The 20,729-nt window shown below is 35.7% G+C and overlaps 1 protein-coding gene across 4 annotated transcripts in view; it reads left to right on the forward strand.

The window, feature by feature from the left end:
• The window catches only part of LOC150109062 (CCR4-NOT transcription complex subunit 3-like), a 436,445-nt gene that overhangs the window by 119,052 nt on the left and 296,664 nt on the right, over positions 1-20,729 (forward strand). For 3 of the 4 annotated variants that reach the window (XM_090405199.1, XM_090405214.1, XM_090405221.1), the window contains one exon: positions 3,041-3,130. The exons of the other annotated variant lie outside the window; for it this stretch is intronic. In XM_090405199.1, the coding sequence (XP_090261325.1) occupies positions 3,041-3,130 (90 nt within the window). The remainder of the gene's footprint in view (positions 1-3,040; positions 3,131-20,729) is intronic. 4 annotated transcript variants of the gene reach the window in all.

A 20,729-nucleotide genomic window follows, 5' to 3' on the forward strand; every position in this document is an offset into this window, starting at 1 on the left:
ATACTCTTAATCCAGTACAAGTCTATAGGCTTGTCCTTCAGTACTCTTGCCTGAATAACTCAGCATATATTTATTATTTAGAGGAATCTCATTTGTGGATAGCAGTATCTTTGAAATGATCCAAGATACTGCTATCCATAAAACAGACTAAACAAGATGAGATTCCTCTAAATAATAAATATATGCTGTGTTATTCATCGTGCGTGCGTGCGTGTGTGTGTTAGAAATTCATTAAAGAAGATTCACTATTGTACATTTTTTGTAGATATCCATAGGGATATATTATTAGAGAAAGAAATAATAATGTAATAATTTAGAACAAGAATATGACATTGACTAAAATGTTTGCTCAAGTGCTAGATAGTATCATAGGATAAATTAATTTTTAAAGGTATAATTTTTTGTTTTTGTAATTCTCAACATACTAAATAGCAGAATGTACTTTTATCTGAATAACATAATCATTTGGATTTATGATTTAAGTGTATTGTTGAAATGTAGCCAAAGTTAATTTTTAATGAAACAATTTATCAGTTTAATTCAAGCACTTTAATGATCATGTTTTACATAGTCAGTATCTAAACTTAGTGATGTGTAAATATGTTTAATGCAGTTCATTTTGGAAGTCTTTCATATATACCTGCTTGGAAAGAAGTCAAGAGACACCACAGTGTGTGAGGAACATACAGCCATGGCACCCTCCTTAAGAATATGTAAGCCTGTATGGTAGATATGTAATGAGGTTCTGGACTATAGTGGGGCAGACATCCCTTGACCTCACCTGATGCTTCAGTTCATCTCACAGATGTGTGGTGACATTCATGTCCAAAAACCATGCAGTTTACAGTAGCAGCCTCATGACGTGGTGAAAGAGACAATGGTCAATTTTGTAGAAACGCCACAAAGTAGAAAGCAATGCAGTGTCCATGATGTTCAGAAACCTCTGGGGATTCAATATTTGTGGTACCACAAACAGGATTCAAGAATAAACCAGGAAAAACAGGACCATACCATCACAGTGCTACCTCAGACTTTCATTGTGTGTGTGTGTGGGGGGGGGGGTTCTGCACTCTGGTAATTGACATTCACCGGGCATCCACCACACACATCCATCTGCTCAGTAGGGGGTGTTGATTTGTTGCTCCATAATACAGCAACAAATCAACGCCCCCTACTGATTTGTTGCTCCATAATACAGCTTTCCAAGCTTCCACATCCCGCTGTACATGCCCTTTACACCACTGAAGATAACACTGCATGTTGGTTTGGGTAATGTGGAAGCTGCGTATTACTGTCCTACCATGGAAACCCATGTTGTGAGCTTTGGTTCTGAATGCTTTTGCGCAGATTTGTGTTCCAGTCGATATCCTGAACTCAATTTTCAATGTATCAGCTGGCAAAACTTTTGTTGTGGGTCACCCCCTGCAGGTAGCACTTGACTTCCTGTGTTTATATCTCAGTATGGTATCACTAATTGTTGACTTAGGATGGCCTAACTTGTCAACAATTTCATGAACAGTTAGGCCTGCAACATGGCATCCTCACAATGCCTCTTTCAAACTCTGTCAGTTCCATTTTCACGGCCATTTCACCTCGACACAGTTGCACTGACTTGGGAGCATCGTATTCCTCTAATTTATACTAGTTACAGACGTGACTTTACATGGTATGGTGCATCTTGCCCATGGGGAAGGGGGGGGGGGGGGGTTGTACATTGACTTCTTTCCAAGCAGTATATATATAAATTTTGTTTGAAGGGTCTCAAACTCAGTTTGAGATTGGTTATCATCCCTTCAAAATGATATCAATGCTGAAAATTTTCAGTGTTTTCATAGTTTCACATTTTATAGATGTAATTCATTATCACAGTAACTAAACCTATTATTGATATTCCGTATTTGTTGGCAGTTTATCTGTTTTCATTCATTACATACTTTTTATCATTTCAAAACATTTTGCTTAATTTTTCCATTAAAAGTAGTATAAGTAAAACTAAGATTTCAGGTGACAACAAAGCCAAGTTGATTTTTCTCTAAATTTTTCACTGAAATGGTTAGATTTACACCAAAAATTGAAGTTCTTGGCACATTTAGTAACTTTAGTAAATGGTCCAATTTAAATCAAAATTCAACAGTATAAGTCTGCCTATTTAGAAATCCATCATATTCTAGTGGAGCTGAAACATATGCTTTAATTTCAGCTATAGTCCAACTTGACAAATAACATAATCACAGGCATCAGTCAAAACTGATCTTGAAAATGGAGTTATAATATGCTGTTATAAACACTGAATACTACAAGGACCTGTTAGATACCATCTCCATCCATATCTTCAGGAGGCCTATCCTGACCACAGTGCCATCTTTCAACAGGACATTGCACCTTGTCATCGGTCTCTCGTACAACTACTGAGTAGTTGGAGGAACATGACAATGAATTACCACATTTTCTTGGCTCCTAAATTCCCCTAACTGTAACCCAATTGAAAACATATAGGATATGCTAGAACAAATGACCAACAAGGGTAATGATGATGGTCAGGCATTGCACACAAGGAACATTGTCAGTGGAATCTCAACAGATGGAAGAAACTCATCTGGAGTGATGAGTCCCATTCCTTGCTGCACCATGCTGATGACCGGGTGAGAACTGCTAATCCTTCTACATGGAACGAGCGTGAAGTGATGGAGTTGCTGCAATGGACATGAGTCGAGTTATGCATAGAGGATGTCAGACACCTGTGAGCCGTGATTGCACAGAGAGGTGGACTAATACATTATTAGGTGGGTATTCCTAATGAAAAGTTAACTCAGTATAGATGCTACTGCTACAGTTATTTTGTGTATGCATATTTGCACACACATATGCCACCTTACATACTGCCATTTTAGCAGAGACGTATTGTCCAATTGTTTCTACAATTGACTACTAAGAATTACCCATGTGTGATGCTTCATTTATTGTTATTTATGTATTTATTTTTATACATGGCTTAGCTGCATAATGAGTAATATTTTGGTTATATTCTGTATTTTTGCAGAGGTTACGTGATCAGATCAAAACGTGGATGGCATCTAGTGAAATTAAAGATAAACGAACACTCTTGGAAAACAGGAAGCTGATAGAAACTGTAAGTTATTTTTGCATTAAAATTGAATTCAGAAATAAATGCATTACATGAATTTAATTTTATCACAACTGACTATACAGATAATCAGTTGCTATAATAAAAGACAATGAATGTTTTTATAATTTTCCCCTTATATTTTAGGCTTAGCAACCTGTCACAGCCAAATAACTTGGCTTCATAGAACCATAATTAATGTTTTGATAGTTAATTCTATCTGCATGGTCATTTTTGTAGTTAGAATTGATTGCCAATTTCATGTATCCTGTGGCCATTCTCTCTGTTTTGCTGGATAAAAACCTGAGAGTGTTTGGGAGGAAAACCCATTTAACTGATTACTCACTTTCAGTTGAAAAGTTCTTAAATTCTGAAAAGCTAGAGATTTAAACATGGATAGCTTTACAACTAGAGGACATTGTGATTGAGCAGCCTAGCCTCCATATTTTTATATTGGGCCACTTTTTTTGTGTTTTTCAACCACAGAAGGTTGTAAACCTCCAAAGCATATGAATACTATTAATGGGTTAAGGATTTTTTCTATTTTTATTATTTATACATATTTATCAATTTTTATTGTGTGTGTGTGTTTCACATAATACAGAAACCCTGCTCTGCAGATCAAATATGGAACTTTTTCAAGCCACTTTGCTCAGCTGGGTGGTGGTCTCATGCTGGCTGATGAAATTTCACACCTAAAGACAATCTAAATATCAGTTCCCAGAGTGAGAGTTAAACCTGCAGCCTGTTGGTTGGAGAGCGGTCACACTAACCACTTGTAAAATGTTCATCTATCAGCTGATACATTTTATTCCCTTATGAGCAGTTGGCTAGGCCATTTTTAACCATCTAGCTTTTGGAGACTGAGTGGACAATTGAATCTCCACTGGTAGCCAATCAGAGATAGTTGGCCCGAGACTATCACTAATTATGAGTGGCAACTGATGAAGAGACTAGCAAACAAGTGCTCCCTTCTCTTGCCTAACCCTAATAGGACATGTTCTTGTCTCAAATAGTGCGTTCTAGGATCAATTTTCTTGAGTTTACTGTACTGTAAAATTTTCATTCCTGAACCCACCATGTTTTGCTTGGTCTCCTTGTTTGACAGTGTTTATAACCATGGTTTTCACTACCAGTAACAGAATCCTAAGAGCTGTAGTTGTGATAAGTTAATTTTTTGACATTAGATAAAGCATTCGTTTACTAATATAGAGTAAGAATTGTATATTATTCACTATACTTTTGATGGTATTAAGCACCATAATAAAGCAAAATAATAAACTGATGAATTCATAAGTATCTTGATATATTGCTGGATTCAAGCCATCATCTTTGGGTTACAAAGCACAGAGAATGTTTGTCAGGACTTCTTGCTTTTTTTTACATGATTATGAACTATTCCATGACATACTTGGTTGCACTGTGTATTTCTTACAAGGGCTTGGCACAAATATTGTCTTATTTGTTGTAAGTTAATACCACCAAAAGTATCATGAGTAATATCCTATGCCCAGTTCTTTCTCTGTTAGCAAACTTTATTGAAATCATACTTATTGAGATTAGAAAAGTATTTCAGAAATAGCTTTTTTATATTTTTAATGGCTTCTGTATAGGATTGTCTGATATCTGTGATGCATGCTATTGTCTGATTTTTAATTGAAGTTATTTTATAATGCTTGTTTTAAAATTTTCAGGAACATGTGTATGATGTATTTTGGACCAAGTGGTGAGATGGCAAACATCATCAAAGATTATCTGACTATTTATGTATTTGAATTACAAAACTAATCAGTGTATATCAGAATTTGAATGACACCTAGACAGCAGAGATGCAATTGAACAGGAGCAGGGAAATTTTGAACCAAAGCAAATCAAAAAGGAAGGAGGATTCAAAGTTGATGAGATATTAGATCAATCTGACAAATGCAGAGTTTTACCTTTGTGAAGGAATCATGTAAAGCGTAGCTTGGAAAATTGAATGGGCAGTGGTTGTTGTTGTTGCTACCAGCAGAGATTCTGTTTAGAACATTAGGTGGAGTTGGGATGTCTTTTAAGTAGCATATGCTTTATTTATATTTAAATTGGGATCACCAGGTTGGTGAAGTGGATATAAATGTCTTTTCTTTCTATTTTTGGAATGCCTTTTTGTTTTATTTTGTGTGATTTATTTTTGGTTGGACTTTATTTAATTGAAAAATTTTTGGTGTTTTTTTTCTGAAGAAGGATGCTTAAGGGTCATAACTGGAAGGAATGTTGAGAACTGACCACCACTTCTGACCTAATGTCCAATCCTCAACTTCTTGTGGTGCACTCTATTAATGTGCATCTACCTGGATACTGAACAAATAAGCATTGGCTGGCAATTTGGGATTTAGCCAACCCAATTCTATTCCTATTGGCTTAAATTAAAATCATAAACAGTTGTACAACATGACAGAATTTCATTCTAGCTGCAGGTCACCTGATTAAACAAGGTCCTGTTGTTTAAATCAGTGATGAAACCAACTGCAAAAAGTCAGCTACTGGAACAAATCCCAGTGCACAATCAACAGAAGTTTAAAAAATTGGCAACACCAACATAAGACTCATCAGTGGAAAGGAAATGGAACTAATATAAGAATTGAATAAGTACCAGATTGCTATATACCAATACAAAGAAGACAAAAACAGGTGAGAGATTTTTTGAGCAACAAATAGATGATATTATATTTGGACAATAACAATCATTGAAAGGAAGGGGAGGTACCTATAGTAATCAACACTAAATATGAGGATAATCTTATTCAATGGCAAGCAGTATCCAGTTGAGTGAAATCAGCAAATATCAGAATGGAAAGCTGGACAGTGAGACTTATTTGTGCCTATGGTTCCACAGAAGGTTCCAATAAAGAAGTCTAGGAATTTTTTGAGGCATTACAGAAGACAGCTGACAATGAAAAAAGGAAAAATTGGCCCTTGTTAGAGATCTAAAAAGCAAAGTAGAAATAAATTGCCAGACATATAGAGATATTTTGGGAAAATTAGGAGAAAACAGCAAAGCTAATAATAATAAAAAAAGAAATCAAGAAGGTAAGTGCCTTCTTGATTTCTGTTAAGGACATGGATTAGTTATTACTATGTTCCAACATAAAAATGTGCACAAATTCACATGGAGAGAAGATACAAGACATAAAGAAAATCTCATTGACTATGTTTTGTTAACAGCAATGTTTTTCCAATGGTTCAGAACACAAGAGCATACAGAGGATTTGAAATCGGAAGTGATCACCATTTAGTTTTCAGCAGGATGAAATTGAATTTCATACTGAAAAAAAAAAAAAAAGAGTGTGTAATAAAATTTTAAAATAATCTACATTGAACAGCTTTTGGTTAGATGAACTGTAGATTAAAATATATAAACATTATTCAAGAAAAAAATGAGGGTTTGAAAACAAGAACCAAACCTTGGAGATTCAGTGGCAAACCCCCGACAAAAACATGGACTGGACTGATTCAACCATACAGGTATGCAGTGAGATTGTCTGCAAGGATAGAAAAATCAGAGCTCCTTGGAGGATTCAAGAAGTTAAAGAGTATTCAAGGAAAAGAAGGAAGCTCTCTTCATTTTTCTTTGTATTCTTTCAGAGCAAGAATGTAGAGAAAAATGGAAGAAAGCAAAGTATCGTGTGAAACAAAATACAAAAATCATAGGAAGACTGGTAAGAACATGGAAAAATAATTCCAGAGGCTATTAAAAAACCTCAAAAATGGAAGAATCAAAAATAACAGAGGTGACATGAAAACTAAAAATGAAGATATTATAGATGACCGGAGGATTTACTTTGAAAGACTGCTAAATGAAACAAGCAATGACAGCACAGTGGTAGAAAACGCTCAACAGGAATGCAATCAGGATATATATATCCATAATTGAAGCAAAAAAAAAAAAAAAATCCATGAAGTGTGGAAATACAGCCTAGGGAGATGATATTCGACCAGAAATTGTCAAATATGCAGATATAAAAGTTTTACAGTGGCTACACTTCATAATTCACAAATATTTTGTCAGAGGGTCAAATTCCAGCTTGTAGTAGTTCGCTCATACTAGCCATCTATTTACAAGGAAAAACTGAAGGTGAATTGCAGAGGAATTTCCATACTGAGTGTTCCTATAAGGTTATGCAAATATACTTGAGAAATGGCTAAGAAAAATTATGGAAGGAAGCTTGGAGATGATCAAGCTCTATTCAAGCCAAACAGAGCTTGTGATCAGATTTTCTCCTTATGACAAACTGTGAGAAATCATGCGTATGTAAAAAGGATATGTATTTAAGTTTCATATATCTGGAAAAAGCACATGACAGGGTTCGAAGAGCAAAGCTGTTCAAAATGCTATAAGACATGTTTTCTCTATTGTTATACATAATCTATAATATCAAATTATGAAGGAAAGTGGCATTAAACTTGATATCAAAATTGGAGATTTCATCTCTGGTTTTTACTTTATGCAGATTATGTTATACTTTTAAATAAATCCAGTACAAGTCTTCAGGATTCCCTGACTAATTTGAATAACTGCTGTAATAATTTGGTATGAAAATCATACCAAATTATTACGGCAGTTTATTAGCAAAATTTATTAGCAAAACAAAGACAATTACAAACAGGCAGAAACATTAATTGCATCCTGAATGGAGAACCTGTAGAACAAGTAAATCATTTCAGTATTTAGGCACAATTTTTAGTGAAGATTGTAAATTAAGTAAGAAAATGGACAATGGAATAAACAGAGCTGGTTGGTAAGAAGTCAACTGAATAATTTTACATGGAATAAGAAAAAGAGTTTTAGTATAAAATACTAAATTATCTGCTTGCAAGACAGCATTCAAACCAATTTTGCCTTATTAATCTGAGAGCTGGGTTACAAATGAAACTTAATCAAAGACTGGAGACCACAGAGTTCTGAGAAAGGTTATTGGAGTGAACAGATGGTATCATTAACAGTAGCATATTAAAAATTAAAGGGAGATATTCAGTTGTTTGCTGATGATGCAAAGTTGTGTAGTGCAATAAAAAATCAAGCTGATGTTGAAAGTTTGCAGGAGGATTTAAATAAGCTGGTAAAATGGGCAAAAGAAAATGGATGTCAGTTCAATGTGGAAAAGTGTAAAGTCATGCATTTTGGGATTAAAAGATTACCAGCTGTGTACTACATCGATGGAAAGGTACTCCAAGAGATTGATGAGGCTAGGGACTTAGGGGTATTGGTAGATAGGGAGATGAAGTTCAGAGGACACATTGCTAAGGTGTCCAAGATTACACATAGGATTACTTGGTTGTTGAGGAACACACTGACATCCAGAGATAAAGAGGTTATTATTCCCCTTTATAAAGCATTGATACTTCCACATTTGGGGATTACTGTGCTCAGGTCTGGTCACCTGGATTCCTTGGAGATGAGGAGGCTGTGGAGAGGGTTTAGAGAAGAGTGACCAAGTTGGTGAGTGATATAAAAAATGCTCCCTACATTGATAGATTGAGAGCTTGTGGATTGCAGAGATTGGTTGATAGGCAAAGAAGAGGGGATATGATAGAAACATTCAAATTACTAAAAGGTTTTTATAGGATTGATGCAGGGGAAATGTTTCAGCTGTGTGATAGTGATGGAAGAACAAGAGGTCATCTCTGGAAATTAAAGAAGAGTGTGGTTAACAAAGGTGTCAGAACAAGGTTTTTTGCCTGGAGGGTGGTGAATGAGTGGAATTCATTGCCTGACTTAGTTGTGAGCTCTTCGTCTGTAAATGAATTCAAGAAGAGATATGACAGATATTGTTTTGCTAGTTTGGGTCTCCCGCGATGAGTCTACTGACTCCATGGAGATACCCGTAATAATAATAATAATAAAAAATGAGGAAAGAATTTGATGCTAATATTCAGGAATCTGTTAGGAGAGCTAATTTCTGGTGGTTACTTAAACAGAATGGTGAGGAATGGTTAGCAAAACAAATGTATTTTGCCAGAATGGCAGGAAAAAGACCTGAAGGAAGACCATGATTTAGGTGCATTGATACTGTGAGATGTCTCATAGGAGACAAATATAAGATCTGATGACATTGGAGTCTTGGCAGATAGTTTAGTTTTGAGGAAAATTGATGTTAAGCAGTTAAGATGCTTTGTAATAGTACTATGCAGAAGGGAATGTCAAGGATGCATTGGACAACAGGTTTGGTGCTGTTTGGAAAACTAAACTTCGATTCTCTTCATGCATAATTTGACTGAGGAAGTGGCAAATGGTTGCTCTACCAGCAAATTCATCTTATTTACTTATCCAGTGGCCAGCTGGCAGAACCACTTTATTACTCGTAATGTTTTTAACAGTATTCCAACACCAAACCAACTAAATTATTTAAAAAATAAAAAATAAAAGTTTTATTTTGGCAAATTAATGCATGCTTGTTCAGGTTAGGAGTATGCTTCATAGCCATGGCTGACTCTACAAATAATCTTTCTGACCTGTCCTACTTCTATAAAGCACATTCGTTTTCCATCTAATCGTGTGTGAAGGAGTGTCCAAAGCATGGTCTGCCAATCTATACTTACCATAATAATGGTAGTGGATGTATTTTTTATGTTTTCAAGGTGAATGTTAACAGATCTCCCTGTCCTTCTATAGTAGGCCAAATCACAGTCATATGGAACTTCATACACTCCAGGATATGCCAGGGGATAGGTTTTATCCTTAGGAGAGCAAATCAGAATTGCTAAATTAACATGTGGTTTGAATGTGGTGCAAAGGTTATATATTATAAGTACGTTGACTATCTTTTCAGATGGATCTCAGACATAGGGAATAGGAATAGTGGCATTTTGTTCTTGTGCATTTGAGGAGGGGAGAAAGTAAGAGAGCTATGTAGTATTTTATCTATTTTGGAGGAGCTATAACCATTAGCCAGAAAGTATAACGAAGATATTTAAGTCCAGTGGAAAGAGCTGCATCATTAGAACAAATATTCCTAGCCCTGTGTGCAAGTGTTTTAAGAATATCATACTTTTCAGCTGGATGATGATGATAGTGAACCATCTGAAAGTTGGATGACTAATATGGCAGAAAAGGCAAACAGTTATTAGATTCTTTTTCTATTATGAAGTGAATTTTGGGGTGTTGGCTGCTTAGGTAGGTAGGCAACAAAATCCAAGGTGTCTTGTTCATAGGGCTAAATGGCAAATATATCATTAACAAAGCACAACCATGCTAAGGGTTTGTATGTAATTATGGTAAGTATTTTGTTTTCAAAGTGTTCCATGTAAAAGCTATCTAAGAGAGGAGGGGGAGGGGAGAACAAAGATATCAGGCAGGAAATTAGACTTTATTAATTCTATTGTGTGTTAGTGGTACGTTAGTAAATAAAGACGTCACATCAAAACTAACTATTATGTCTATATTTTTAAGGATGCACTTTTTAACTAGTGATTTAAAATGGACAGAATTTTTATAGTAGAAGAGTTGCCAGTAGGATGAGCAAGTGACTTAGCTAACTGTTGAGCAAGTTGATAAGTAGGACTGTATGCTGTCAACTATAGGTTGTACGGGAATATCAGATTTGTTCAGTTTAGGTACCCCCATTAATACAGGATAGTTTAACATGAACAGATTTTATTTTGATGATTTCTTTGGGCCAAGAACTCACATTTTTTGATAATTTATGGATTTTTTTTTCTTTTGAGATGTGGGGTTTGCACTTTTTTTGGTGTAATTCTCTTCATTCATGATAACTGTGGCATTACTCTTCAGCTTTAGTAATCGCAATATATTTATTCTTATATAACCCTTTTAAAGCAGTTATTTCATTCTGTGGTATATTGCTTTTATGTGGCTTAGATTTGTTCAGGATGATAGCTGTGTCTAAACACATTATTGGCTATTGAGGGTGGAATAATTTTTAGTTTTGGAACTTGTTTAGGTATAACAGCAAAGTTATGTCCACAACTGAGTGCATTCTTAGCTTCTTCTGTAAGTGCCTGTAATGATAAATTTATGACCATGCAATCTCATTGATGTTGCAGTCAGAGTGTAGTGCATTGTAGTCGTTGTAGGAATTCAAATTTCTTCAAGTCCCTGCTTTATACTTTTCAGATTTTTTTTTTTTGCTGAAACTTCAGAGATGTGATATAGAATGGTTGTTTGGTGTTGTAATACTGTACAATTTTATCATTAGATAGCATGTATGTATGGTTTTTCTTATTATTTACTAATTTGTAATCTTGTCGGGCTGTTCCATTTATAAAACTCGTGCTATTTACTAAGTCGCCATAATTTCCACTTCCTGTCTAATAAATTTTTTCAACGATTCTAAGTCTAGAGTCTGTTGACTTGGGTTTTGCCCCTTCGTCAACAGGTTCACTGTGAACCGGGTTCTCTAGATTCCTTTTTCTTTCATCCTCATTTCTTGTGAATCTATCTTTTTGCATATTAACTTTAGTCCTATTTTTGACATTGCCATCTGTGACATTTATTTTCCTAGCCCTTTTATCCTCTTAAATGCCACCTCCCTTAACTCATCTCTCAACCCTAACCTTAAATTGGTGAAAGACTGCCCAGTCGAAATGTGGCTTTTCATCCTTAGAGACACTCAAACTACTAGCCAGGATCAGTAACCTATTGTGAAATTCTGATACGCTCTCCTTGTTCTCTTGCATGCACTTATTTAGTTTCCATAAATTCGGGCTCACATTCCTGACCTTGGAGTATTTTGCTATTAAGGTAGCCTTGAATTTCGTATATTCCAATGTGTGCGTCTCAGTATGGGAGAAGAATTTAAAAAATTCTTGGCCTTGCCTATTAGTTTGTTTCTGAGAAGGATTAACAAATGAAAGTCAGACCATCTCCCTACTTTCTCAATTCTTGTACAAACCTGAAATAGTAGTCTGTCCTCATGTTTGTCTCTGGAAAATGATGGAATTACAAGGTGAGGATTTACACTCCTGAAGAATTCCTTGTCTTCCATCATATTAGAACTAATTGAATCATTATTGTTAGCATCTACATTCATTTTTCCAAAATTTATATAACAACAATCTGATCCTTTTGCCAAAACTATCTCACTCCACTTTTCTCAGGAATTATGTGGATTTTTATCCTGTTGAATGTGGCATTGTAAAATTTATTGGTTATCTAACATGTATGTATGGTTTTTCTTATTATTTAGTAATTTGTAATCTTGTTGGGCTGCACCATTTGTAAAACTCATGCTATTTATTAAGTTGCAAGTTGCACCATAATTGTAAATTTCTAACTCTTCCTACTTGCTTTCTTCTCCATGCCCTTTTGTCTTAACCCCCCCCCCTTTTCTTGCCCTTGTCCTTTGCTCCTACCGCATGTAAAACTGACTCTAACTATTGCCGGCTATACAATTGTGGTAATCTTATTTTCTCACACTCTTCTACCAGACAGATTTATTTTATTTACGACTGTGCCAGTCTGGCAGAAATAATAGACTAATAATTTTAAGAATAGGAACAAAGGTAAGGTCTTAGCCAAAATCTTCCTAACCATACAGCAAGTTGTGGCTATACCTAATCTGCACACACAGATCTGTAATTAATTTAAGATAGTGCATTAGCAAATGATCAGATCAAATTATTGTTCAAAGAAAACATTTTATTCTAACTAAACAACTGAGATTACAAAGTAGCAGAGAATAACCGATTCTCCCAGCATATCTAACTCCAGCAAATATATCACACCATTAAATTATACACATTCACCCAACTTTGACACACTACTTAGCATTATACAGTACACACTTGACAATTTGTATAGAATGACTGTTCCTCCCTGCATAACTACCTTCAGGATTTTACCTTATACAAGCATAATGTATACACTTGCACTACTCTAACACTATACTCAGTGCTTTACAAAACTTTACCACATATCTATATTCCTAGAAAAACATTAATAACACGAGTTTACTCACAGTTCTTTCTATACATGCACAATCCTCTCTCATGAACAAAGCCTCTGTTGGGACATCTTGAATCTTTGCCTTTACACAGGATACATTCTTATCTTGGATGTTTCTGTACTCCATTGTTTCTTCCTCCACTTTGGTTGCCTGTTGACCAGGCATCTAGCTTTTCATGGGGATAATTGTCTGCTACATGGTGGTGTTGAATGTGCCTTTGAATTCTTCCCAGACATTTGAAGAGGAATCGTCGTTGAGGTAGTTTCGCCGATGGGTACCGAGCCTCCAATCATGTGCTCTGAGTCATTGCCTCTTCTTCTCTCTTCCCGTACAGCCAATACGGGAACCAAAACACCAGCAGTAGCAGCGGCAGTAGTTGTCCTCGTAACCACTCCCCTTTCAGCCTCTTAAATATGCTCCTTGCTCTTTGTTCCCACTCCAGAGTGTCCATGATTACCCGGCAGCTTGGTGATGTCACTCTGGTCTTCTCGCCAAAAGTCTTTTTTTCAGGCATTTAATTTGTTCGCAAGTTATTGCGAACTTTTCAGATATTCTTTTTGCTGACTCGGTGTTAAAACCACTTAATCCATTTTCTGTAATTTTAAATACAATATTCAAACAGGAAATATCTAACACATTTCACATGATAGTCAATTTATATTCACACACACAAAAAAAAATCTTACATTTTCTATATTATTTAGGATTGAAACCCTTGTAAAATCAAACTTGATAAGTTAATTATATTAACTTATCGCACGAGATTTTACAATACCACTAAAATGAGTTATGAATAACGTTCACCATATTAGCTTTTCTACCACTTTATTACTACAATCATAAGTGGAGTTTAGGTCCCTACACAATATGTAAAGGGGAAGCAGAAACACTAAACCCTGCTTTAGACCAGGGTTTAGTGTTCCTGCTTTAGTGCTGAAAGTCATCTTTCAGCATTAAAGCAGGTACACTTGCTAGTTATCTTTCACCTAGGGGGTCTAGTTGGCATTTCCTCCAACTAGGCAAGATATGTTTTTGTATTTCAAGCTGATCCTTGATGCCACTTAACAAATTGTGTCTTACTTTTATACCATGTAAGATACAATTTGTTAAGTTTCATCACCTTTTATTAGTACTTCAATTAAGGATCTCACTGAGCTGCTTATTTCAGATTTGTTGGTTCCTCCCAGAGACCAGCCTTAAAAAAATAATTGAAAAGTTTCCTCTTAGTGATGATGAAATCCAAACCCACGTTTTTCAAACCAGTTGATTTCATATCACTTCATCCTTTCCTTCCAACTTCTTTTAAAGAAGCAAAAACACAGTGAGTTGATCAGGTCATTCACATTAGGTGAAATAGTTGTGAACTGATTAGTTGAGATGATTTTTGGATCAAAAACTACATTATATGTTGATAAAGTGATTGTAAAGGAATCTCGACAATCACTGGCATTTATGCAATAAATTGGTTTTTATTGGTTGTTAACAAAAAAAAAAAAAAATACATAATAAAGAACACAAACCATTATAGTAGTTTTAACAATCAAAGCATAAGTAGCCAGTAAAGAGTGGTGTGCATCATCTCTTTCCTAGCATTATTTAGAGGTGATCAACTGCAAGTTGAAGTCAGGTATGTTAAGCAGTCTACTCAGTGATTTTGAAGACATTTAGAATAAGTCCTTGATTTTTGTTGAGCAAACTCTGTAAATGAATGACAGTGGCAGAAAGGTTTCTTCAAGATATGGTATAGAGGCTTTGTCCTGTTCAGTATTATGATATGTTGGAAGAGTGATTTCAGTAAGGTAAGCCAAGCATGATTTTTTTAACTCTGTTGTAAGCCACATTGCAAAGAAGCTTTTTTTTTTCTTTCCTATTTTGAAACTTGCAGATCTAACCTGTGTAGTAAGACCATGAGAACAGGGAGTTCTATAAATAAACTCTTTTACCAGTAACCACTGATTGTTTGTAGAAGGGTTTGCTGTTGTGGTAAGAATAGGCTTAAAGGCCACTCTGATGGTATAAATTTTAAGGGAGAATGGATAGTTTTATTGGATAGATTACCAATGTAAGGGATTAAAATGGAGTCTCAATAACAAATGTTACAATTTGGCCATGAAGGATAAGAACTTTTTTGTTGGACATCTTTCCTTGACTACCCGTTGAGGACAAACTGAGCTGAGTAGAAACTGGGTTTCTTATAATCTTTTTAGATGAAAATGCATGTTTTTTTAATCTCAATCTAAATGTTGAGAGACCAGAATTAAGCTAACATCCTGTGTGAGTGGTTTTCAGTAAATACTAATGACAATCCATTCTAAGATGTTTTTGAAATCAGGATAGCAAAAAAATTGTAACTTGCCTTCAGACTCCAGTTTTCAAGGTGAAACATATTTTTGGATGGAGTAAGTTGAGTGAAATTAAAAAGTTATATTAATGTGAAATGTCATGATTTCAGGCAGTAAAATGTTGTCAACATATATCTCCAATAGAACCGGGTTTTGGACTAGCTTACAAAAGAAACTTTTTCCAGAATTCTCCATAGATAGATAGATCAGTCAGGTGGGGAGGGATAAAGGACTTCTCATGGTGAGGCAAAAAAAAAAAAAAAAAATTCTAATAGAGGCAATTCTTCCATTTAGAAATGCTTAGATTAAAGCACTGCTTGAAAACGCTTGCAATATCTGTTGAGAAGAAGTCCTCAGTAAGGCTCAGAACTTCTCTGTTGGAATATTTTGTAGAGAGAAATACTATATCCAGACTTGCAAGGATGTCTAATGATGAAACCAAATATGCAACTTATGGATGAAAGAATCTGAGTATCTGGCATGGTTCTTAAGTAAACTTGAAGGATGTTTTGACAAAAGGTAAGTAGGTTAGCTTATGACATCAAATGCTGGTCCACACACTCACATCACATTGCATCAAGATCAAAACTCTTTATGCATCATTACCATATAGACAAGAGATTAAGTGTGTGTGAGTGGGGGGGGGGGACTTATGTCAACTTGTACCACATTAGTTCATCGTGCGAACAGGAGGTTAAGTAGAAGAGAAAAATCTGCTCATGTGTTATAAATTAAAGATATCAAGAAATTATATACTTGGTTTAATCCTTTATCCAAGTGCCAGCAAACAAGTTTGTGCCTGAACTATTTTCAGGAGGACTGGGGCAACTCATATATAGAAGCTTATAGCTTCACATCACTTGCCTTAGTATCCCATAATGCAAAGCACATATTCTTACGGGTATGTATAATACTATGCATTATGGCATAAGTATTATATATAAGGGTCACTACTCAGAAGAGTTTCAACCTTTATTGAGGTCTCATCAGTGGGAGCCAGACCCAGAGGTGATACCAGGTTGAAGTAATGCAGAAGTCATATTTTTCCTATACAAGTTGCCAAAAGGTGTCACACCTTATTATTAAAATACTCTGAATTAGAGATAACTGTTGAAAGTTTTTTCCCACTTGGTTATACTATAAATTAAAGATACCAAGAAATTATATACTTGGTTTCATAGCATTATATATATCATAAGGATATGTGTTTTGCATTATAGGATACTAAGGCAAATGATGTGAAGTTATAAGCTTCTATATATGAGTTGCCCCAGTCCTGAAAATAGTTCAGGCACAAACTCATTTGCTTGCACTTGGATAAAGGATTAAAACTTCCAACAACTGTTCATGTGCTGTTTGAACTGCTCTCAAAGTAGCTTAGATATGACAAAGGGAAGAAGGAAGGTTGTTCCAGTGAACAAAGGCAAATGAAATGGAAAAAGAGGAAGATAAGTTGGTTTAATAGGTTTGAAGCTGGACAGTAAATGGATGTTGACCAGCAACTGCAGGCAACATCCATTTACTAGACTAAATGTAAATATACTTCACATGCAAACTTTGCTAAAGGATTACACAGCAGTATAATTTCTTGTCAAGTAATATAATTTGTAACCAAGTGAAAAAAAAATATCTACAATGGTACTAGTTCAGCTTGAATATATCCATAAAAATACTTAGAGAAACAGAAATAGAAATCAGAGAGAGAGACAGAAGTCATTTAATATTATCCTCTTCTGATTAACATCAAGTAACCTTAAGATCATCTTAGATATGCCATCCCAAATATTTAAACAGTATTCCAAGGTTGGGTAGATTTTCGATTTATACACGTGAAATGGAGACTTGAGCAGAAAAATAAACCATATTTCTTGGAAGACTGAAAAAAGCTATAGCTGAGATATGTTTGTGCCAAGATAGATTGGAGTTGTGAGCCTAAGAAGGGAAATCCGATCCTAGGTATTATCAAGAGTATGGAGAAGTGATGTCAGATCTTGCTTGCAAAACAAAAAAGAAAAGTAAAAGAGATGATAGTTCTGGTAGGTACCAAACATTTAAGTAGCGACAAATATAGTATGAGAGAGGATACGAAAATTCTGTTGGAAGAAGTGAGAAAGAAATGTGAGTGAGTAAAAATTGTAGGTTTGTTACACGGATATGACAATACCGACAATATGCCGGCCTGGTTGGCCAAGTGATTAGCGTATCCGCTCTCCAGCCAAGGTTGTGGGTTTGAATCCCGCTGTGGGCATGGATGTTTGTGATTGTCTGTGAAAATACTAGGGGTGATGGTCGGCAGTAGATGGCATTGGTGTAGATGATGAAGGTAGTTGTGGGTAGTGGATGGATTGGTGGAGACGGAGAGTTGTAGAGTAGGTGCCCTCCCTCGATGAATCTTTGGACAACCTGGAGGTGTTATGTAATAATAATAATGATGACAATATATTTCTCACAAAAAAAAAGAACCATTTTCCCCAGCATTGTTTTTGATAACACTCAAATTTCCAGACAAGATGAGATTTTTCTTCTTGGAATTACCTTGACATCAAGCCTCTCCTGGCATAAACACATCACAACCATTGCATCCTCAGCTTCCAAAAAACTAGGTTTTCTCTTTCACTCAAGATGCTACTTCACCTCTAAACAGCTGTTAACATTATACAAATCACAAATCTGCCCAGCTATCGAATACTGCTCTCACATTTGGAATGGGGCTCCTAAAGCTCCCTCAGAATGGTTGACTCAATACAGAGGGAGCAATTAGACTGATAAATGACTCATCTCTCACCAACTCGCTCCCCTCACTTTCACATAGATACTTGGTCTCTGCAATTTGTATATTCTATAAATATTTCCATGGGAAATGTTCATCTGAAACAGCATCAATTATTTCCCTATTCTGTACTAAGCCCTCTAGAACACGTACAGAAAGGATGTGAAAGAACAACCTTTCATAGTACACCTTGAAACCCACAGAACAAGTTTCTTTTCCTCCTCCTTCATCCCTGCTACTGCAGTACTGTGGGTAGTACTGCAACATACAGGCTTTTAAATCAAATATAAACAATTTTCTCCTTTCCCAGCCCACTACCCATATATGGTAGTACTAATGTACTATAGGTTGACCAGCCAACTTCTCATATATGGGCCAAACATTAAAAAAAAAGAGGAGGGGCAATGATAGCAAATGATTTCATGCACAGGCTGTGTAGAAGAAATGGATGTGTAGTGTGTGTTTGATGGCAGGAAAGACTTGTATAAATGGGATGGCCTACACTAGAATTCATTTGGCATCAGGAGCCTGGAAAAATTACTTATTGGTATAAGACCTAATGCAGAGAGTTGGGGAACTGGATCATCAAGGGAGGAATGTGAAAAATGTATGTTGAAGTTCTGTTATGGTATGCAAGCGTGATAAAGATATGAATGGCTTTGAACATAGTTATATATCTGACGAATGGATAGAAAAATATGCTTTGGGTTCAGACCTTTTCCCTCACCAGTATATCTGGTGAGGAAAAGGAGAAAGTAATACAACAAGGCCAAATAGATTACATATCTAATTATAAGAATAGGGATGGTAATATATTATGTCTATACACAAATGTCAGCAGGATCATCAGAAACAAAGGGGTTGAGTTTGTTGCTTTATTGAATATGATGCTGCCTAAGATTGTTGGCATTAGTGAAACCTGGCTACCAGAATCAGATATGGTAACTGGATCGAGTGTAATGGATATACTATTTTTTGGAATAACAGAATAGATAGTGTTAAATCCTGAATGAAGAACTTTATAAAGAAACTATTCATTCAGGATTTAACAAGTTTAATATAACAGCTGAAAGAGAAGCTTGTACTCCAGCAGAAGATAAGAAAATTATTTACTGTATGTAAGAATAAATGTCTCTCTTTATGTAGATTTATAAGATTCAATGCTGTCTATCCAAAAATCATGTAGAGGATTTGTGTGTTAATTATAGTTATATTAAGGCATTCTGTATACAGTGAATGGCTAAGTAAGATTGTAAACAATAGTCCAAAGGTTGCATGCGAGCCGTCCTGCTTGAGCTTGAAGCAAGGGCTTATGTGGAAGGCGACTCTAGCTCACTTTCCTGGAATAGAGTGCTCGAAGAGGAGAAGGAGCATAACAGATCAGTCAAGGGGCACTGAGTGCCGTGTGAAAAAGGACAGCAGAAAAGAGGGCGCAAGGAAGGAAGGAAGAATAAAGGGTTTCTCGAGGCTTTTTTTTCAGTCTCCTTTGAACCTGCTTGATCCTAATCGATTCAAGGTTGTATGATGATGTTGGACGGTGAGCCCTTTACTTTGGATGCTTGATAGATTCCATACAGTGCCAAACGTGAGATGTCAGCATCTATAGTTCAAGCTTTCGCTAAGTGTCCCATCAGAAGGAAGCAGTGAACATTTCCTTGCAGCCGGCAGAACGGATGAGAATGATCAGCAGCAGATCCAGTTAGATGGAGACACGATGTCGGGTACAGAGTAAAGCCTAATCAGACGAATACCGTGACCCTCCATGTGGACATGATCTGAAAGAAGTACCGAGCTGAGTTCAACAAAGGGAATGGATCTAATGGACCAGGTATTCCGGGCAAGAAATGGTAAAGTACAGAACTTTGTTATCTACTTCCCAAATATGTTAGAGGAAAGAAAATCATTATGTATTGGTCTAATGTGGACAGATTATTAGAGAACTTTAAGTGATCATCTTAATCTTATATAAGCAGATTTCCATTGGACAAGTTGTCTGGAAACATATATAGATGAATGTGGCAAATGTTAATGTGTGAGACTAACATTGTAGACAGAATTGATTAGAAGTTCATAGTATTTATATTATGTGTATTTATGTTTAACTTAAGGGAAAGTGTTATTACTTATATGCCATAGGGTTTACTGGTTTCTCTTAGTTTGATTTAGTATGATATTGAATTAATTGAGTGTGTGATATTTTATAATTGTAAATGTTTAAGGTCCCAGTAAACATGTTTTGTTTCTTATACCTGAGCCTTGCCTGAATATGAAATCAAATTACCACTCATAAACTCGAACCTAAGCGGGAGGGAATAGAAAGTATATTGTGTTAGATTAGAGGTCACGACTGCAAGCTGAGTTTTACATAGCCGTAGTTGGGTGTTTGTTTAATGAGTATGAGCATAAAGTTCTGGGAAGGTCTCTCTGAATAAGAGTCCCTTCTATCCTAGGATATTGGCTGGTGCAGCTTTAAAAAATAAATTCGTCAATTTCTGAAAAGGAGGCTGCCTCAGATAGAAATTTTAAAGGATTTGTTCTTAATTAAGGAA

Source organism: Typopeltis vanoorti, chromosome 2, assembly GCF_054136105.1.
Source record: "Typopeltis vanoorti isolate ZY-2024b chromosome 2, IOZ_Tvanoo_1.0, whole genome shotgun sequence".
Taxonomy (NCBI): domain Eukaryota; kingdom Metazoa; phylum Arthropoda; class Arachnida; order Uropygi; family Thelyphonidae; genus Typopeltis; species Typopeltis vanoorti.